The sequence below is a fragment of the Theobroma cacao genome, chromosome 4 (genome assembly GCF_053813885.1).
Source record: "Theobroma cacao isolate CCN51 chromosome 4, ASM5381388v1, whole genome shotgun sequence".
Taxonomy (NCBI): Eukaryota; Viridiplantae; Streptophyta; class Magnoliopsida; order Malvales; family Malvaceae; genus Theobroma; species Theobroma cacao.
Genome location: NC_142642.1, coordinates 7,835,483 through 7,857,421, shown reverse-complemented (window position 1 = coordinate 7,857,421; position 21,939 = coordinate 7,835,483). Strand labels below are relative to the sequence as shown.

Below are 21,939 nucleotides of genomic sequence, written 5' to 3'. Positions count from 1 at the left end.
CACCACCATAAGCCAAACCATATGTGCCTCCCATTATTTTTCTTCAAGCATTAAAGCAAAAGAAAGTGGACAAGTGATTTAAGAAGTGTTTCAAGGTCTTCTAACAACTTCACATTAACATTCGTTTTATAGATGCTTCGGGAAGTTCCTTTAAAAGATCATGTCCAAGAAAAGAAAATTGAAAGATTTTGAGACAATTTTACTTATTGAGGAGTGCAGTGCTATAATCCAAAATTAGCTTCCACCAAAGCTTAAGGATCTAAGGAGTTTTTATATCCGTTATACTATTAGTAATGTTGAATTTTCTAAGACTTTGTGTGATTTGAGTGCTAGTGTTTCACTTATGCCTTAGTGTATTTCTAGGAAATTTGGACTTAAGGAGATAAAACCTACTATAGTTCCTTTACAATTAGCAGATAGATCAATCAAATACCCTGTTGGGATTATAGAGAATGTTTTGGTTAAAGTTGGGAAGTTTTACATTCTGGTGGACTTCATTGTGCTTGAGATAAATAAGGATGTTGAAATTCCTCTTATTTTGGGATGACCATTCTTGGCTATAGAAAGAGCAATCATAGATGTGAAGAATGGCAAGTTAACCTTCAAAATTGAAGAGGAGGAAATCATGTTTAATGTGTTCAAGGTAGCTAAGTATATTTCCTCTACAAATAGTTGTTATGGAGTGAATTTAGTTGATGAATTGACTAAGGAGGTTTGTGACAAAAAATATCTAAAGAAACCCCACGAAGTTTGTTTGGTTCATACTTGTGATACCTTGTACCCCTGTATAGTAGTCAATATAACCGTATCGATAAGACGAGGGGCTAATTGACGTGGATTTAAGTGTCAAAGAGTGGTGGTGGGTGAAAGGAATATTCTAGAGTAAAATATTTTATATCCGAGGAAATAATAATTAAATAATAATATTTTTATTTAGGATGAATTAGTGAGATAATAAGTGATTCGAAAGTGAATCAGGGCATAATAAGACATTTTGGATTCCAAGGAGATAAGTGAAAAATCTTAGAATAAAATAATATTAAAATATTAATATTTTATTTGATGTCGAAATTAGTCATGAAGGAAGAGTATATGGCCAATCTAAGTGGGGGAGAAGAAGAATGAGGGAATTTCAAAGAAAACTGATGTTAGTGGGGCCTACATGTCTTTATTAAATAAAGCTAGCGCAAGTAAGTATATATTTAAATATTATGGTGATACCGCGTTGAAATGCAAACTATATATTTTGTTTGCACAAATGTAAAGGAAGAAAAATAGAAGGAAATTGGAATTAAAAGATGTTGGGAGAACTAAATTAAAAGAAGGGAGAAACTTTGAGGGTAAAACGATAATTTTTCCATGAGCTTGGTCAAAGCTTCCAAAGGAAGCTTTGACTCTTTTCTTCCTTATCCATAGCTGATCCTTAGCTTCTCCGAAAGGCATTTTCTTCTCCATATTCTTCCTCCCACGCCATTTTCCTTTCGTCACCATAAAAATCAAGTGTTTTTCTTCTCTTTTCTATTCTTTTCTTACTTATCCATTCTCCTACCCCTTTATTCACCCAACCCACAACTCTCAACCTCATTTTTCATCCCAACTATACCCTAGGAGAGAGAAAGGAAGAAAGAAGAAAGGAAAGAAAGAAAGAAAAAAGAAAGAGAAAAGCTTGGAGGATGGTCAACCTTGAAGGAGAAAAGAGAAAATTGAGAGGTTTTCCTCCCCACCCACACACCATTGTTGAGGTTTGAAAATATTTTGGTGGTTTGCCTTGTGGATTTCAAGGTAAGGAAGGTAGAAATTGATGTTTTGTTTAAAAGCATGTAGTTTGAACCAATTATGATGTGAGGTTTTATTTGTGGTAACAAGGATCAATAAAGATCCAAGGAAACCGAGGCATGCATGTGGAAGAATCTTGGAATGCGTGGTGATTTTGAGCTAGATTAAGTGGTGGATAAGCGTTCTAACCTCTAAATCACAAGTAAAAATGAAAAATGAGATATGTATTGTTTGTTTGTGCTTGTGGCAGTATGTAAAAGTAAATTGTGGTGCATGTGGACTTAGAAAATGCTTGATGAAAATAAATTTATAGTTGCTGCCATATGTTAGGTTATTGGTGTGGAAATGATGGTTGAACTTGATAAATATCCTTAGGAAAGATTAATATATGTGCTAGAGTCATAAATGAGTTGCCGATATTTATAATCTAAAGAATTACGCAAGCAAAGGATAAAAGCAACTTTGGTTAAAATGTGTTAAGATATAAGTTAGTTTAAAAAGGATTCACGATTGAATGAAAAAGAAAAGTAGAAATGATATACACTAAAGATCTTGAATTTGAATTGTTGCTAGGAAGTGTAACAGTAAAGATAATGTATTGTGGTGGCTGCCGGAGGAAATAACGAGCAACCGGCAAGTAGAAATAGCTAGATACGCCTCCGAACTAATAGCGATGTAGTATCCCGCTATCATAAGGTGGGTGAACTTGCATTTAAAAGGTTTTGAACAAATGCATATGTGTTGAATGAAATGCTAGAATATCCTTGGTTAATTTTTTTCAAATTTATGCACGGGAACAAATTTTTCACAAGTGATACTTCTACGTTTTAAAACATATAATGTGATGAATTACGTATTTGAAATATTATGTTGAATTGCCAATTGATTTGTAGCATGTGATGTATTGTTATGCAAAGATTCTTGTTACATGTTGTTATGTGTGTCATGCATTGAAATGTAATGTTGAATGATAATTATAACCGTGCATGTGCGGTGTGGGAGTGCACATGAAGGTGCTAGTAGTGTGCAGTGTGGGAGAGCACAACCGATGATATATTCCATGTGCGGTGTGGGAGAGCACATAATGATGATATATGCCATGTGCGGTGTGGGAGTGCACATAATGATGATATTAACTATGTGCGATGTGAAAGTGCACATGAGCTGAGTTGAGGTTGGCGGGTGTATGTGCAGAGCCATGGTGACTAGTGTGGGGATGACCTTGGTGTATGTTTGAATTATCTATATATTTATATATACATAATGTATACATGAATTTTTACACGCATGTACACTTGTCCTGTAGAGTAGAGATTTTTGGAAAATGTAATGTGATTGAATTGTATATTGAAAGTTGATATTCTTAAATGTTTTCAAAATGAGTTGAAAAACAACATGGCATCGAGTTTTGTTTATGATATACAAATTGCATGGTTTCAATACAAGTGCATCGTGTTTTCTAAAAAATCTTTCGTATCGTTTGCTTGTTCCCTTCTTATGTTCACTCACTAAGTTTATACTTATTCTTTTCAACTTCATGTTTTAGTTTTCAAGATCAAAGGTAGTTGGATCCTAAGTCAAGGTGCTCCCTCTTATTCATCTTTCAGTAGGTTCACTACTACTCTCAATGATAGCACTTATTCCCAAAGTCACTCCACTGGTTGTCAAGGGTTGGTTGTATGTTTATATGTGATGGTTCAATGTAAATTGTGAGATTTGTTGTGAACTTTGTATGTACTTGATTTTCACAATTTAAATTTGAATAGATTTGTCACGATCCGGTACTCTCCTCGAGCCCGTGACAACCGTCGCAATGTCCTGATAAACATTCATCGCCCAAAATGCCGGTCAGAACCTCGTAAGGTTTTAATATCAGTTTTCTTACCTCCCCTGTGATCAACAGTTGTAAAATAACATGTTTTGATAAGTTATAAACTATTTCCAACTTGACCGGCCCCCCTCATTTTTCTTTCCTTCTACATTTTATTCCATATGGTCGCCCTCCCTCCATCAAACAAAGTAAAGAGTCTTTGACTCTTTTTATTGACCACATGGGCGGCTGCCCATGTTGGTCTTCATTTTATATATATATATATATATATATATATATATATATATACTTATATTATTATTTCACTATTTGTTTATTTTATTTCTTCCATTAATTCCACTACATAATCCTTCAATCTTTATATTTTAAATTCAATCCTTTTAATACATCTAAAAATTTCAATTTTCATCTATCTTCCTTTCCCCGTACGTGTACTACCAAATTATCAAAATTGCACTTCAATGCGGTATTACCATAATATTTAAATATCCACTTATCTGCGTTGGCTCGAATTAGCAAAACACGCGTATTTCACTTTCGTCGTTCATCTCCAAAATTTTATTTATATTTCTTCTCCCCCACTTGGATCAACCATATGATCCTTCTTCATGACTGATTTTGATTTCGACATTCGGTTAAATATTAATATTTTAATATTATTTTATTAAATAAAATATTATTTTATTCTAAAAATTTCCTCTTCTCTCCTTGGTACCTAAAATACCTTATTATGCCTCAATTGACTTCCGAATCACCTTTTATCTCACAAATTCTCTTTCGATAAAAATATTATTATTTTGTTGTTATTTTCTCACGTGCGGAATATTTTATCCTAAACTATTCTTTTCATCTTTCATCACTTTTAAACATTATAATTGACCTCAATTTGCATCCGATCAACTTTATTAATTACTGTTTCAAAATATGGGGTATCACAAGATTGTTAATAGAAATCACGAGTCTTAGATCCTAAAGAAAAAGAAATGATAGATGGACTACTGACGGGTTTACATAGAGAGGCTTGCTTAGGCCTGGTGGGCTATGCCTATTGGGCCCATGCGTCGATTATGGCTCGGGTTTTGGGCTGTGACAATACTGCAACAACAAAAGATAACAATTAAGAAATTGCAATTGTTGCACATTCTTTGGAATCGACACCACTAGTGACTCATCCAAAAAGAATTCAATTCATTGAGTTGGGTAAAAGTAAGCCTATTCCACCACCTTCAATTGAGCAAGCACCAACTTTTGAGTTAAAGACACTACCACCACATCTCAAAACTAAGCAGTGGCATGATAAGCATTTTCACAAGAGAGATTTTGAGGTTGGACAACAAATGTTACTTTTTAATTCACACCTTAAGCTTTTTCCACAGAAAATCAAATCAAGATGGTTGGTGTCACGACCCATTTTTTGGGCCATGACCGGTGCAAGGGCCTAAAAGACGTAGTCCATTAAGCCCAAGCAAGCCTATTAATCTGACATGTTCATCATTCCATCATAAACTGCTAAGTCATATTTCATAACTTAGAATCAAAATAATATTAAACATTGCCACCTCATATTGGCATACCAAACAAGTGTATATACATTATCTACAACATGTATCTTAATAATTTACATTAGGATTGTCTATACACAACAAAAGAATACTCGACTTCTAGCGGAGAGACTTGGACGAATGTGCAGCTACTGAATGCTGAGACACCTATCAAAAAATGGATACAAGTCTACAAGGACACCTTGTCCTAGTTACTAGCTTCCTCATGATCTGAAAACATAAAGTTGAAAACGGTGAGTATAAACCCAGTGAGTGAACAAGGAAGGGAACAAGCAACCACAAGGGAGAATTTAAAATCATGATGCACTTGTTTCAAAATAATGTAATTTAGTTCCATTCATATTAAAAACCCCTCATCAAGCCCTTAAATGATTAATCATTTGAAAATCATGAACCCATACATAACGAACCATTTGAAAAATGATAGCTTTAATGATACGCAAGCAAGTCAAATACGACAACGAATCTTCACTGCAGCGACGTTGGGATTAAGTTATTAGTCGAACGAGGGTTTCTCAACTGGTCGAGGGTTTCTCACTAAACCTCCTCATTTTAAACTTAAATCATTTAGTCCTTAATGTTGGAAGTCCATGCTCAGATATGGTAGCAAACAAGTGAAAAATAGGGCAACAATTGAACAAGATAAGAGACAAAATAGGACATTTTTTGCTGCAGCGAGATTCAGCGAAATTGTGACCCATAAATAGAAAGTTTCTCGCTGAGCAAGTTTTCGACCAGTTTACCCCTCCAAACCCGAGAGTTTCTCGTTGCAGCGAAAATGATTCTAGCTGCAGCGAGAAACAAGGCACCAATAAAAAATTTGCCCTTCTTCCCAAAGCCAAACCACCCTGCTGAAATGTCCAAACCAACATGAAACGCATGACAATTTTTCCAAAGTTTAACATGTCAAGTTTCACATGCATTACAACCATATACCATTACTCATTAATTTCCTATAACACACATATTTACATATATATGTATACGTATACCCATCATCATCATGCACACCATCCCATCATCATCATACACACCATCACATCATCATCATCACCAGCTCATGCGCACTCCCTACTCGCACATGCTTGGATCATCACCGAGTTATGCGCACTCCCTACTCGCACATAATCGAGTCATCCTCGGCTTATGCGCACCCTTACTCGCACATAGTCGAGTCAATATAATTACACAACACTATATTCAAACATATATGTATATCAACATAATGCTGCAAAATAGAGATCCATGATAACCACATGTCATAACATAAAATTGATTTATCAAAGGCTTGTTCCCAAGGCACTTGTTTTAACAAAAGTTGTATAGAATCATTCAACTACTTTGTACAAAATGATTTTGATAGGCAATCCACTAACGGGTATATTGTTGAGCCTTTAGATGACTCCAATTCCCTTAATTGTCCAAATGGGATGATGGGGCTTCCTTGAAACCTACCATCACATTAACATCACCATTATGTTAATTCACATACTATAAACCCTAAAAGCTGTCTCTCAACTAACTTTCAATTGTCACTTTAAATGGCTATCTATGTTCACTATCTTAATCACTATTGTCACGACCCCGAACCTCCCTCGGACCCATGACAACCGTCGCGAAGTCTCGGTAAACCTTCATTACCCGGTATATCCACCGAAACCTTGCAAGGCTCTTGCATCAATTTTCCACTTCCCTTGTGAGCAATAGTTACTAAATATCAAGTTTTAAGAGAATAGAAACTATTTTAGATCGAAAACAATCAAAATAAAATTTTCGCCACATAGGGGTATTTTGGTCATTTTTATCAAAAAAATTTCGAAACCTGATAAAAATACAACGTATGGTAGAAAATATCCACTACCGATTTAAAATAAATTTTTGTAATCTAAATCATCCATTTAGAGTGAAAAGTTGGCTAACTAGACTAAATAAAAATATTTGATAATATATTTCATTTTCTTATAAAACAATTTTTATAGAACTATACATAAATAATTTTTGTAGCGTGAGAACAAAATAAATTCATACATATTATAATTTACAAAGTTATAATGTATAATAATAATTACAATGACAAGTGGCCCACAACTACACCAAGTGTTGGTGATAGTAACCTATTGTTTGTGAGATAGAGATGTCAACTGGAATCTTCGACAAAATAAGGTATCTACAAGCTACCACAGGCCTGAAATGTTTGGAAATGAGGTGGGTGAGATTTTGCAATCCCAATGTGTAAACAGACATTATCATAAATATCTAAAGGCGAGTAAAATGGAGGCAAGTTTAAACAACAAATCACAAACCATTTCATAAGGTTTCCAATTTCTTTCTTAAACCATAAAACATTTGTAATTTACCAAAACAGTTGTCAAGGCTTATAACCTTTATTAAAAACATGGCTCAAGCCAAAATCTAGTCCTCGGGGATACCTTGGCTGAGGCATCTAACCGAGTCCGCCAAGCTTGTTAAGATATTTACATGTTAAACACATTCTAGTTTTGAAAACAAGCCGTTCCTTGGCGTTGGCCGAGTTACACATTCACGTGGGGGTTCGATGTGAAGTGAACTCTAACACTACCTCGGGAGTTGCCCTCCTCGCCTCTACAACCGGAGTAACTATGAAACCGGGTTTACCGTGCCCCTCTAATAGGCAATCCACGAAAACTCGTCACTGTAGTGACTAACCCACCAATTTTAATAAAATTTCGACAGTATAACGTGGCTTTTATTTATTTACCCAGTCTGCATAGTAAAAACAGCTTACATTTATTCCCAAGGTAATTATAACATATAGCCACATATACTCATATATCATAAGCCATTCATAGGAAAATATATATTTCAAAATAATTGGCAGCCTCCAATTACTCAATTTCATAATCAACACAATATATTTTTATTTGTCACATTTATTTCTGAAACATCAAAAATCCTATTTTAATCTCGTTTTCATTTCATAAAATACATAAAGAGCATTTAAAAATAAACTCTAGATAATTTACAATAATAATAGGTTTATTCACCGTTTGTACAGATGAAATGCTTCCTAGGTGCCCCGATCACTGTTGGTCGGGTATGACTTCCTTGCCTTTACCGGAAGGCTCTCCTCCTAGACACATTGCAAAATTTACCCAATTCACCACATTGATGCTAAATCACTATATAATTGACTTAAATCCTATACTAATGCATGGTATGAAATGCAATAGCCTGAAACGGCTTAAACGTAGTATTAACCTATTTTTGGCACTTTACCCGATAAATTGCTAACGCGTTCCATTTTAGCTCTAAATCATCCCATTCTCTCTCCAACATTTCTAACCATTAAATATCAGCCAATAACCTTCTAAAATCACCAAAATCAGTTCACTTTCCTCCTTGGAAAATTCGGCCAAAAATGGGACATTAACTCGATAAATTTTTTACTTTGTTTTTCTATCACATTTAACCATTTTTCATCATTGTCTTTTCATTTCTCTTAGAATAAAAATCAGATCATCATCATTGTACCTCATTGCAGATTCAGCCAAGGGTGGGTATTGTAAAAATTTAATGCTTTCTTGCCCAATTTAATTTCTAAACACATTTAACTAACTAAAACTATCAATTTAACTAAAAATCAAAACCTAAAAATTTCAATTTCTCCCCCCTTGAAATTCGTCCAGCCCTTGATGTCACTTTTAGATCTCTCTCCTCAAGTATGCTAAATGGAAACAAAGGCATAGGAAAGGTAGAAATTAAGCTAAAGTCGAAAAATCTTACCGTTAGACGCGTAAACGGGCGAAAAACGCGAATTCCCCTTTGAATTTTTCTAGTTTCCCTTTGTTTTCTTTCTTTTCTTCCTTTCCTCACTATTTCCTCTCTTGTTCTTCCTTATGGCCGGTCATCACTTAAAATGGGGTTTAAATGGGGTGACTTTTCATTAAAATAATATTAAACCATTAAAAAAATGCCATGTGTCACTTTCCCATTGATCCGTTTTTAAAATTTCATCCATTTGTTTCCAAATTTTCACCATACACTTGTCCCACATATCCATAGCTTAGATAAAATTCTCAGACTTATCCAAAGTCTTGGTGGAGTAATTTTTGAAATTTACACTTTTACCCTCGTAAAAGTTAAAAATTACATTTTTACCCTAAAAATTGAAAATTGCCCATAGACATATTTTTCATCCCTTATACTCATACGATTCTCCAATTTGTCAAATGTGATCTAAATTCTCTCAAAATCTCAAATTTTATCCACAGGTGGAAAAATTACGATTTTGCCCCTGAACATCAAAATTTTTAATTTTTCCCCAAATGAACCATCGAACTCCGAACAATCATTTTTAGTCATTCCTTGCCTATAAAATGTTAAATTTCATCCTACGATTCCTATTTGAACAAGTTCGAGGTTAAATCAATTCAAGTGTACCGTTAAGTACAATATCGGGTTTCGTCTATTCTTAGGGACTTTCCGAACATAATAACATGCTACTCAGTGCATGTATGTTATGACATGTATTTATAGGGTCGGGTTTTACAACTATAAAATGAATGAACATACTCAATAATAAAACAACTCATAATCCCAATTACAAGCCATTATTCACAGCTAAAAATCAAGCTTAGTTCATCACTCACCCTACAGTTTCTTTGTAATTGAATTCTCTTCCAATAGCTTCCACACAAATGGGGTAATTCTCTTTTTCTCTCTCTAGAACACCCAACTAGTGAGAGAAAGTATGAAAATAAGATTTTTCAAGGGTTTTAAGGAGAAAGAGTGGAAGAATACAAGGATTCTAGTAATAAGGGCACAAGGTATGAAAACTAAAGCTAGAGAGAGAAAATCATGCAAGATCCATATCAAGCTTCCATGGAGGTTGGAAGCAACATGAAAGAGAAGAAGGAGGAAAAAGAAGAAGCTATTGAAAAATGGGAGAAGAAGCTGTTGGAAGAAAGATATTTATAGCCAATCTTATCCATTCCACTTAAATTACCAAAATGCCCTTCCACCAATTAACTTACTCTCCTCCAACCCTTTATGAAATCTTTTTACTCCTTTGACACTAGGACAAGGTCCATAATGGTCTAGACATACTTGGGTTCATGAAAACTTAAAATTTTAACCCTAGGTGAAAAATGACCATTTTGCCCTTGTCGTGAAAATCATCAAAATTTTTGTTTTCTTTTCATTTTACCCTTAATTTCATCATCCATTTATGCCTTAGGCCTACTTAGGCCATAATATTGTTTAAAAATCTTTCTTTTATTGGCTTACTAAGGAAATGACGAAATTACCCCTAATTAGGGATATCGTGCATTCTACTAACCATGAGTCTATAAAGGTCAAGGTCTCACAATTGGGACCCTTCAAGGTGTTTAAGTTTATCCTTGTAGTGCAATAGAGATTTATAGTGAGGCTATTGGAGCATTCAAAGTTAATGGAAAACACCTCAAGCCTTAATTCAAATCCTCAATAATGAAGATCTAGCCATAGTCAAGCTATTAACTATAAAGAAGCACTTCTTGGGAAGCAGTCCAAGCTTTCAAAACTCTTACTCTTTTTCTTTGAAGTTATTTTTTATTTCTTATTTATAATTCTCCATGAATTTCTTTTTAATCTTTTCCTTTTATAGGTAATATTCAAATAAATAAATAGAAAGAAAAAAATGCGAGGCCGTAGCGGATCTTCCCACCAACTTTGGCGATAATGATGAAGAAAAGGAAGAGGAATAGAGTTCTTTTTGCATTTCTACCAATGACAGGGGAGTTTTCTTTTACTTTTTCTTTATCTATTTTCACATTAGGGACAATGTTCAGTTTAAGTTTGAGGATTAGGGTTATCTTTTTAGTTATGTTTAAATTTATTTGCTTTTATAGTTTAAGTTTAATTAGTTGTTTTTCTTTCATTTTTATCTTGTTTAGCTTGTGTTGTGTTGTATAATTTTTTTTTTATGATTTTCTCAGTCCAGTGATGAAAATTTAGTTATCTTGTTATCTTGACTATTGAAAAATGTGAATTTAATTTGAGTTTGAGTAAATTCTTGTGTGAGTATCATTGTTAGACTAAGATTTCCATTAATTGAGCACTTGATCTTTTTCTTGAAATTGTTGTGCATATTTAGAGACAATTTATGTTGATGTAAATTTTTTATTCATGTCATGAATCCTAAAATTTGTTTGATTTTCTTTCGAGTCAAAATCCTAGGCAATACTTAGTTTAAAAAATGGATTAGGCCCTCTTTGAACCGTTTGAACCTTTTGAGTCTACCTTAATATATTTCTATCCCTAGTATACCCTATTGAGCCTAATTCTACCTTTTCTTTGTCAAACACATATTTAGCCTAGCCTATAATTAATTTTCAATTTTCCATCCATCACTCCTAAGTATGTTGATCAATTTAGGAAAATATATTGAGTTATACGATGAATAGAAGTAAAAAGGGTGGAGTTAAAAAAGACAAAAAAAAAAATAAAGTGGTGACAAAAGAAGAGTTGAAGTCAAGTATGGGTTGTTACTTGGGATATGAATTAAGCTCTACAAGGGTCTTAGAATGATTTATGTACTTAGGGTGATTTTAGCCATATTAATATCTTTTATCCTACCTTTACCCTAGCTTTTCATTACAAGTTGAATAAAATCTCAATGATCCTTGATTAAGTATAAATCTACATTAGTAGAGACAGAGATGAAAAACAAATTTGTGGGATTCTTGTATTAATCCAAATTGTGCATAAGCATAAACTTATTTTGATTGCAAGCTATACTTTATAAAAAGATTACACACACAAAAAATCTGTTCAAGAATGAACTGGCATTTGAATTAAATCATTCCCTTATCATCATAAAACAGAAAGGATTAGAAAAATTTAAAGAAAATAAAGAAAACAAAGGAAAATAGCTCTATAATCTACCATACTTGAAACCGCCTGTCTCCCTAATTCCCAAAATCAATTTTCACCTTCTTTCAAAATTAAACCTTAAAATTGCATAAGGAAAAAACAAAAAAAAGCCACATGGTGGCAAGTCAAAATCAAAGACAAAAGATGGAGGAAGGAAGAATTGCATACCCAAAGATTATGAGAAGAAAAGAGATTGAAAGAAAAAGCTTTAGTAGAGGGAGAAGATTCAAGTGGTTGAGTAAAGGAATATGGGGAGGAGAAATAGTGGCACATCATCAAAAGAAAAATGGAATGGAAGAGGGAGAGATGAGGCCAGTTGCTGGAAAGGATGAGAGGTTATGTTTTGCAAAGCAAAAACAGAAAGAAACACAAGTGAAGAAGAGAAAAAAATTGAAAATTGTCAATAAGAAAGATACAATGTAATTGGAATTTCAAGTTAATTAATATGAGCATGTGATGGAAACTTGAGAAATATTGACACCTTAACCCCATTTGGAAACAGAATAAGAGCTCAGGTATTGAGTGAGAGAAAAAAACAAGCATAGGGTGTCAAGTGGAAAATCATTAAACCACAAGGGGTATTACTGAAGTTTACCCTAAATTATTTTAGGAAATTAAGTTTTACTTGGAAGAAAATAAGAATGACTTTTTGTTTTGAACTTTGAAACTAAATATTAATGGAAGACTATTAAGCCTAACCTCACAACCATGAAAACAGAAAAACAAAGTCAAACCATGAAACTAACAATTTTTGCAGTCAGTCTATCCTCCCCATCCAAACCCCAATTATATCTCGAACACCCGCGATTATTTTGCAAAGCCTGAGTTTCTCTCTCTCACGCACAGATCCTAGACTCAGGATTCTTTCCTTCTTTTTGTTTTTGTGTTTTTGCTCTTCTTCTTCTTCAATGTTTCCCTCCGCCTGTATATGGATTAGATCGAGTTTTGAAAGTTCCCCGACAGGCAAAAAGAGTAGCAGCTGGGGGAATTAAGGCATTCCTGAATTGCTTTGCTAATGGAAGGATTGGAAGGCATGATAGAGAGGTTGTTGGAAGGAAGGAACAACAGAGGGAAAAGAATCCAGCTAAATGAGTCTGAAATCAGACAACTTTGCCTCACTGCCAAGAAAGTCTTCCTCAACCAACCTAATCTCCTTGAATTAGGAGCTCCCATTAACATCTGCGGTACTCTCGGCCCTCTTCTTCGTTATCAATTTCTTTAAGAATCAATCACCATTAACCGGCCGCGCTCTCCTCGTTGCATTCACCATTACTTCACAATGCCATTTGCAGAATCAAACTTTTTCATGATCTAGATACTTGTGTTGATCTGGATGCCTAAATTCTCCCATCACACACTATGCTTTCATTTTATTGTTTTCCTACTTCCGAATGCATTCCAAGTTATTGCATTTTCATTAATGTCTTGCATATGTTTGGTAAGCTTCCGAATTTTGCTGAACCTTCTCAGGAAGGAGGCTTGAATGTTACCTCTAGTCAGTGCCAACTTCAAGTGGAACAACTGGTAAAAACCTGACGCAAGTTTAATAACTTTTCTAGAATAGTTATATTTGTAGGGGCTCCAAAAGGCATTGAAACTTGAGAGTTGAGAGAGCACCTGCAATTTCATGGGTTCAGTCTAAGACCCAGATTCTGTTAATCATGTGAACTTTTAGATATGTTGAGATAATGTAGGATAGGGGAGCTGGAGATAGAGCTTGTAAATTTGGCATTTTATTTAATATCATATTTCTGGCATTATTGAAAATCAGAAATCTGAATGTATTACATGCCATCATGTCTTGACTGTGTTATGTGTTACCTTCGTCAAGCAGTGAATGCATATCCCAGACATGGCAAAATAGCAGTCTACTTATGCCTGTATATCCTACTCAATTGTTAGCTGCATCACTTTTGTGTTCACAGGTGATATACATGGCCAATATTCGGACCTTCTACGGTTGTTTGAGTATGGTGGATTTCCACCAAATGCCAACTACTTGTTTCTTGGAGACTATGTGGACAGAGGAAAGCAAAGTATAGAGACTATATGTCTCCTCCTTGCTTACAAGATAAAATTCCCAGACAACTTTTTCCTCCTTAGGGGAAATCATGAATGTGCTTCTATCAACCGAATCTATGGGTTCTATGATGAGTGCAAGCGCCATTTCAGTGTCCGTCTGTGGAAGGTGTTTACAGATTGCTTCAATTGTTTGCCGGTGGCTGCAGTCATTGATGAAAAAATCCTTTGCATGCATGGTGGACTCTCACCAGAAATGCGGAGCTTGGATCAAATAAGAGCTATAGAAAGGCCAATAGATGTTCCAGACCAAGGTCTTCTTTGTGACCTCCTTTGGGCTGATCCGGATAGAGATATCAGCGGTTGGGGTGAAAATGATAGGGGTGTCTCCTATACTTTTGGAGCTGACAAGGTAGCTGAGTTCTTAAAGAAACATGACCTAGATCTCATATGCCGAGCTCATCAGGTACTCTTCATGTTTTCCATCATATCAGTTTATAACTAGACTGTGTTGCTTTCTTTTTTCTTGATAATATACATCAAAAAATAAGGATTAACTGACCTTTTCACTGAAAATAATTGGTAGGTAGTGGAAGATGGTTATGAATTCTTTGCAGATAGGCAACTTGTTACCATATTTTCTGCACCAAACTATTGTGGAGAATTTAATAATGCAGGTGCACTGATGAGTGTGGATCCAAGCTTGCTCTGCTCATTTCAGATTCTTAAGCCTAGTACGGAAACAATGGGATTGCTGGAATAATCTGCAGGCAATGAAGTAAGTTGGAAATGTAAGGATCCTTTGGTTTTTGCTCTCCTTTTTGATGTACTGTTGGTATATGAAGATGACCAAGCATCAGAAAGCTGTGCATATAGTATACCTTGTACTACAGAGGAGCAGTTGCAAAGCAAAAACCGCAACATGTGTTGGTTATACATAATTTGTCTGAATGTCATTTTTGAGTTCTAGTTCATAGACATACATGCTTGTTAACTGTTTAAAGATCTATTCAGAAATGTACTGCTATCGTAAGTTGCATCTGTTGTTTTTTCTTTCTTTTTTTTTTTTCTGATTAATTCATTGGTAAGCTAGACAATGGAATTAACACTCTCTAGGCAATCTCAAGCACCATTCTCATGAATATTCAAATCTAATAGCGGCAAACTGCATTATGAGAGAGTGACCAGAGGCTTGGTTTTCTTCCTCGCATTGCATTGCTATGCAGCTTATTTTCTCATTTCATACTAACGATATCTAACTCTTTACCCATCCATTATTTTCAGGAGGAAAGGCTATGAAGTTGTTATGCTAAGTTTCTCCAATCGGAATATTATACTAGAAGCACTAACTACTTTGAAAGCAACAGCGTGATCACTTGAATGCAGGACTAGAATGATTTATAGCTCAGGATTTCTGCTTCATTATAGATTCACCATTTGTGTTTAACAGACAACATGGTTTTATCTTTCCAAAAGTTAAGTTGCAATGTTGAAATTTAGTGCTCGATGATTACAAATAATTGTTTTTTCAAATCAATATAGCTGACATATGCATCTTTCTGTAGCAATGAAATTAAACTTGACATCAACATTCATATTGTTTTCATAGTCAGCATCTCACCAGCCAACTTCCCAGTTACAAAACGCAAAATCATAAGCCAATAAAAGAATACACTCAAGTGTACAGATAATGAAATGAAACTCTGCATTCGGGCTGAAGCTTTACATCTGAAGCAGAGTCTATAAAGCACAAAAATACAAATCTATAAAATGCCAGGAAAACTTAAGAATTATCTAATCATACAATTCAAGGGCATTTCGGCAATACACTATAATTTAGCTCAACTGTATTAAGGCAAGCTCAATGGAACTATCTAATCTTCAATTAGACCATACGTGAATTAAACCTAGTCTGTTTCCGGTGTAGATCTCATTGCGCTCTTCGTCATAAAAAAGGGCAGTTATGTCTTCTAAAGCTTCTGAAACTGTGCTTCTCATCTTAGAGCTATCAACCTTGGGACTGCCATTTGATGCATTTATTTTTGCCAGGCATTTTCCGGTCAAGATGTTGCTGATATTGATAGATCCAGCTACATTAAAAACACAGCACTGATAATGTTATGCTCACTGCAGTACAAAAATGTTGCCAGACATAAAAATGATTCCAAAGATCTGTAATAATATGAAACATATATTTTTAACTCCACAATTTAAACTAATCTGACCATCTGGATTCTATATTAGATAACATAACAGGGCAATTTTAGGTCTCAATTGCATAAAAAACAACATTTCTAGATGTTCATTGTAGTTTAAGCTTCCACCTAGCAATAGAGAGGATTAAAACGAGTTGGAAGAAAATGAAGATTAAAGGCAGACTTTCACTAAATTGTTATGTTATCTCAAGCACACACTTTCCAGACATGACAGATAGAGAAGCTAAGGGTCGTTAACTAGAATAAGCAATGAAAACTATGGCTTCAACTTTCAGCCAGATTCTAAATCATTGACAGCTCTATGTCAAAAAGCTGCAGAAGGAATTACCATTTCCTTCCATCCACTGATCATCAGATTCCGCCTTGCAGTAAGAAATAATAAGTTCCTGATCACTGGTTATACAAATGTTATTTGTGTTACAGTCTGGATGCCATAAGAGGTGATCCTCAAACGAAGTTACGAGCTCCCCGCGAAAGTTCCAAACAGCAACGGTCCGATTTTTAAATGTTAGGAATAGCTGATTTTCATACAGAAAAATGAATGCTGATGGAGTCATGAATTCAGTACTGCTAACTTCCATCAGCTCGGAGCTTCGAACCTATACAAATGGGTAGTGATTGTTAGCAGCATTAAAATAACAATGAAAGCGAGATGAGAAAAAGAAAAAGAGATGGATAACTTACGTCAAGAATCTGGAGGTTTTCATTTTCTTGCTTAACAAGAAGTTTCTCGTTGAATTGTTCAATGAAGTCTACCTTCTTATTTCGATGAAGTAAATGCTTGAAGGTTTTGAGAACTTTCCCATCTTCTATGGACAGAATCTTAAGAGGAATGTGACCACTAGCCCTATTGAAAATCAATAACATGATACCTGGACTGTAGAAGAGAAAGTATGCAAAAAAATAATCTAAACACGTAAGAAACTACTAAGAAAATAGGCACCTTAGTAGGTTCCTAGAATCAAGAGAGAAATTCTCTAGTAGCTACATGGTCAATGTGCACACTGAGAGAGACACTCAGTGCGAACCAGACAGGGAGCTCTTACCTGATCTTAATTTCATGTACATGTTTATCCGATATAGAGTACAGCATGGTATAGTTTTTGAGATCAAACACCTTGTATATGCTGCCAATGCAATCCAAGCTTAGAATGTACATTAGGTGATCACAAAATTTTTAACGCTTTGGGCTGAAAATGTACCTATCTTGGGCAGAGTAAGTTAGCACCTTTCCATTAACATCATCAAACTCTACAAAGCCAGGCCATTTCAAAGATTCTGACTCAAAAAGAGCGAAACCTGCATCTGGTTTACCCCTCCGTATATATCTAAGCATTTATCAAAGAAATACATCAATATGAGAAATCACATGTAAGCGATGAACAGAGTAGAAAAAAGATGCAAAATATCTTCACACTCAATCTTTGTAGATCTGCACTTCAAAGAGCTGAAGTTGTCCGATGCATATACTGAAACTGTAATAAGTGAATCATTATTCTTGTTATAGAATAAGCTTCGGATGACTTCATCAGGACTAACATTTACAAAACATATCCTCTTGCTTCTCTCTGCATTTAGAATATAGATCAGTAAACATGTAATTTCAAATTACATGGAAGAAAAGCCCAAATAGGACCAAAATTTCTTTAAACTCATGGCATGTGACATTTCACCATGCCATCAGATTCGTGTTTGTCAATGACCTCTATCAAAAGCAGCACATACACCAGAATGTGCAAGAGCACAAACAATGTCACATGCAGCCACTATCTCAATTACTTTCGTCCTCTTCATCAGAAAGGGCAGTGCTACTGGACAATGGCCTTTGGGATCATGGCTATCATATTCCTCCTGGAGCACAAACAGAGAAATCAAATGATATCTTGTCCATGGCAACATGAATGCAAGATCAAGATGGGGCTGTTTGATGTAAGTTTGAGTAATTGGCATGCTAAAATTTAAACCTTCCTCCCTTGAAGCCAGTAAGATTCATTCTTCTGCATCGAGTATTCTTATAGTCGTTCATATTTGCATAAGCATTTACAGCTTTCCTTAGACGCAATTAGACCTTTCCCAAACTAGTCAGTGTCAGCTACATCAACTCTTTTACTCACAACAATAAAACTTTCCATACAATGCAATCTAACAATCTAAGCATGGTAAAGTTCTCAGTGCGATTTACACTACAAAAAAGAAAAGTGAAGAGTAAAGGGAGTGGAATAGATACCACCAAACGCATATTGCGGAACTTCTCGTAGGCATTTGAGATAGAAAAACAAGGCTTTGATGAAATTTCACGCCTGAGCAGCTTACTGAAGGTATTGACATAACCATCAAGACGAGGCCTCTTCTTATTAGCCCACACTCTCCTCCCACTGCATGGCCTAGGGCTGGCCGATATCCTGCTTCCTTCCATCTGCTTTATATTTATTTATTCCAAACTAACTTGACATTCAGAAGATTCGAAATCAAGCTCTTTGCGGACTTTTATTCTTTGAGATTAAATTCTTCGTTCTTCTATCCTGATTTGCTTCCTCCCAGAGAGCAGAAAGAAACATAGGTGGAAGCAAGGAATGGATGGATGGATTGATTTGGGTTTTGGAGCTGGGAGAATTGACCCATAGGATATAATAAAAATTAGTCTTTTTCTTCTTAAATAAAAATAATTTCTGCACTCACTTTTTATAAGTCGAAGGTTATTACGAAACTCTTATAAAAATTAATAATTTTTAAAATTAAATTAAAATTATTTGATAATTTTTTTTATAAATTTTTTTTATAAATTATAATTTTAATCAAAATTATCTTAAAAAGTATTTTTTTAAAAGATAATATTATAATTATTTTTAATAAATAAAAATATTTTTACAATAAAAATAAAATTTTTTTATATTTTTAAGAAAAAAGAGAAGAAAAAGCTTATATAAGAAACTTTTTTTGAAGTTTTTTTTTAAATTTTATTTTTTTAAAAAATTATTTTTTAAAAATTTATATTTGACTTGACTTATACTTTTAAGAGATAGATAAATTAAAATAAATCAGGCCAAATAAGCACTAATTTCGTAAAATTCAAAAAGTCTCTTCAAAATAATTCAAAAAGGTTAATTTGTTTCTTCTTGTTCCAAAATAATATTTTTAATATTTAGCTATTAACATCATTAGTAAATAATTAAAAAATTAAACTTAATATTACATAAATATTTTAAAATATAAATATTCATTATATTATTTTTTATATTTTAAATATATTTTTTTAAAAAAAAATTTGCGCGTTGTTCTCTCGATTAAACCTTAACCTGAAAAAAAAAACTTCAAAATTTTTTATTTAAAAGCTAGAAAATTTAAAGTTGTATTTCCTTTGAAAACCATAAACTTCTTTTTTACGGTAAAATTTATTGTCATTAAATTTTTTATTTCTCTAATAGTTTGCGAATTTTTTTTAGTGAAAAGAATGTATTACAAATAAATCTTTTGTTCAATGATAGATATTTCAAATTTGATGGTATCGAGTCAAGAGATTAATTTCTTTTTTGTAATTACTAATTTTGTTTGAAAATTTTTTTCCCAAAAGTTGTTATGTAAGACTAAGATATAGGGTGACATAAAATGATTTTGACTAAATTACTATGTATTAAAAGTTTTAAGAGGGCATTTGCATCTTAAAGTATTTATGTAATATTGGATATAATTCTTTGTAATAGTTAACTAACGGTGTTAACAGTTAAGGGATAAAAAACATCATTTTGAAATAAGAATGATCAAAGTGTCCTTTTCAAGGGTTTTTAAGAAACTTTTTGTATTTTACACTAATTAATTCTATTATCCAAGTCTCATCCTTTTATTATAATCAATTAAATACTTAAATAATTACTTATGCTCAATTAACCTTTTATGTAAATGAAAATGATAACTTTCATTAGCTAAATTCTAGTATCAACCTTTTTTTTTTGTTACAGGATAATGTTGTCACAAGAAATTGTTCATTTGATGTGCTTACATGAAAATTTCAAAATATTTTTATTTTTTATTTAAAAAAATTATTCAATTTAAAAATTGTCACAAGAAAATCTTTTTTTTTTACTTCATTATTTTTTTGTACTTGACGAAATTTAGTCTCCATCATTAATGATTTTATGTTGCACGATAAGGAAGTAGTTTTCTCTCATCTCATAAATATCATTCACCTATTCTAAGATTCAAACTTGAGACCATCAAGATGGAGATTTAAGCTCCAACAAGTTAAAGACCTACTATGTGATGGGTTTATAGAACTCTATATACATTTTTCCATAGATTCGCAAAATACATTGGGTTTGAAAAATTTATAAATAGTTGATGTTGATATTTGTGAATGGGTGGTAAAAAATTGTAAATTAATAATAAGAATTGTAAATGTTTTTTTAGAATGTTTTACAATGAAAGGCAACTGCCACTGGGTTGGGTAATGTATCGGTTGAAATTCCATGTGGGCAATGTGAAAAAGGGCTAACTGAATGAAAGAGGAGGGAGATCAAGAAGAAAGTAGATAAAGAGAACATGTTTAGGAAGTTTTAGAGAATAGTAAAAAAGAGAGAAGTGGTTGTGTTACTGAGAGAAAGTCCGAAGTGAAAATGAAGAAACGATCACGAAGAGCTTGTTTGGCTTAGCTTTTTTTTAACTTAAAAGTTATTATTAAGCTTTTATGAAAAATAATAGCTTTTAAAATTAAGGTAAAACTGTTTGGTAAACTGTTTAACAAAATAAATTATATAAGTTCTAATTTCGGTTAAAATTACCATAAAAGGGTATTCATGCTATCTTCAATCACCTAATAAGTTATAATGTAATGCTTCAAGTTTGTATATAATTTCAGATGTTAAAATCGAAGAAATCAATAAGAAAAAGAAATAATTTTCAAACTTGTATAGTAGCAATAGTATTAGAATTTTGTTGATTTAACAAGCAATCAGACCATGATGCTTCAATTCCCAAAAAAGAAGAGAAAAGAGGAAACGATGTATTTAATATTAAAATCCTTTTTGGTGAAAAAAAGAGAAAATCTTTAAATAGTATTTGAATGCAGTTTTGAATTTTAGATTTTTTTTCTCTTAATCTTTGTAAGAACAAAAAGATTCTAGATTTTGATATTTTGTTATTGGATCTTTTGTTTTTTTATTAGTTTTTGTAGAGAGAGGTAGAGAAAGGGAAACATGATTAGGCTGAAGAATGGTAATTTGTAGAGGGAAGGAGAGAAGAGGGAGATTAATTGAGAGAAGGGTATTTCCTAAAAATTAATGTGTTTTTAAAAGAAGAGAAGAAAAAACACCTCATTGGAGCATTTTTTTAAGCTCTTTTTTTAAAAAATTTTATTCTTAAAAAAAAGCTGCTTTTTTTTTAAAAGGTTATCAAAAAATCATGTTTGGCTTGGCTTTTGCTTTTAAGAAGTAGATAAACTAAAAAAAAGCTATGCCAAACATGCACAAAGAAAGGAGCAAAAGAGAAGGGAAGCTTCTAAAGAAAGGAAACGAGCAAAATGCCAAAAACATGACTAGCATTTTAAATGAAGAGCTAAAGCTTTCATAAAGGAAAAGCCCAAAATAGTATTGGAATTTCATACAATGGCATGATTACATTTAAGTGAGATGGAAAGCTCATAAATGCCTTT

General features: G+C 33.5%; 2 protein-coding genes across 6 annotated transcripts; one reads left to right on the top strand and one right to left on the bottom strand.

The window, feature by feature from the left end:
* The first annotated feature begins 12,749 nt into the window (after positions 1 to 12,749).
* LOC18601297 (serine/threonine-protein phosphatase PP1 isozyme 1-like) lies at positions 12,750 to 15,668 on the top strand. 4 transcript variants are annotated; one of them, XR_016025813.1, is made up of 4 exons: positions 12,750 to 13,244; positions 13,986 to 14,545; positions 14,757 to 14,857; positions 15,364 to 15,668. XR_016025813.1 is itself a non-coding variant. In XM_018119838.2 (4 exons), the coding sequence occupies exons 1-3, from the start codon at positions 13,076 to 13,078 to the stop codon at positions 14,840 to 14,842; spliced, it is 906 nt and encodes a 301-aa protein (XP_017975327.1). In that variant the 5' UTR covers positions 12,751 to 13,075; the 3' UTR covers positions 14,843 to 14,857; positions 15,364 to 15,668. The 4 variants fall into 4 exon arrangements, 2 of the variants coding, with proteins under 2 accessions (XP_017975327.1, XP_017975326.1); XR_016025812.1 differs by having other exon boundaries at positions 14,757 to 14,870; XM_018119838.2 differs by having other exon boundaries at positions 12,751 to 13,244; positions 14,666 to 14,857.
* On the bottom strand, positions 15,636 to 18,939 carry LOC18601296 (uncharacterized). 2 transcript variants are annotated; one of them, XM_088805328.1, is made up of 8 exons: positions 18,523 to 18,939; positions 17,999 to 18,146; positions 17,713 to 17,863; positions 17,498 to 17,623; positions 17,342 to 17,422; positions 16,980 to 17,142; positions 16,624 to 16,894; positions 15,636 to 16,169 (listed from the first exon to the last, which is right to left on the bottom strand). In XM_088805328.1, the coding sequence occupies exons 1-8, from the start codon at positions 18,709 to 18,711 to the stop codon at positions 15,961 to 15,963; spliced, it is 1,338 nt and encodes a 445-aa protein (XP_088661454.1). In that variant the 5' UTR covers positions 18,712 to 18,939; the 3' UTR covers positions 15,636 to 15,960. The 2 variants fall into 2 exon arrangements, with proteins under 2 accessions (XP_088661454.1, XP_017975325.1); XM_018119836.2 differs by having other exon boundaries at positions 16,980 to 17,172; positions 18,523 to 18,938.
* Between the last annotated feature and the right edge of the window lie 3,000 nt (positions 18,940 to 21,939).

Excerpts from the sequence above, each read along its gene's own strand:
- LOC18601297 (XM_018119838.2), top strand. The coding sequence starts at position 13,076 with ATGGAAGGATTGGAAGGCATGATAGAGAGGTTGTTGGAAGGAAGGAAC. Across the intron at positions 13,245-13,985 it reads AGCTCCCATTAACATCTGCG|GTGATATACATGGCCAATAT; the intron begins GTACTCTCGGCC and ends TTGTGTTCACAG. Across the intron at positions 14,546-14,665 it reads TCATATGCCGAGCTCATCAG|GTAGTGGAAGATGGTTATGA; the intron begins GTACTCTTCATG and ends AATAATTGGTAG.
- LOC18601296 (XM_018119836.2), bottom strand. The coding sequence starts at position 18,711 with ATGGAAGGAAGCAGGATATCGGCCAGCCCTAGGCCATGCAGTGGGAGG. Across the intron at positions 16,895-16,979 it reads AAAACCTCCAGATTCTTGAC|GTTCGAAGCTCCGAGCTGAT; the intron begins GTAAGTTATCCA and ends CCATTTGTATAG. Across the intron at positions 16,170-16,623 it reads TCAGTGGATGGAAGGAAATG|CTGGATCTATCAATATCAGC; the intron begins GTAATTCCTTCT and ends TTTTTAATGTAG.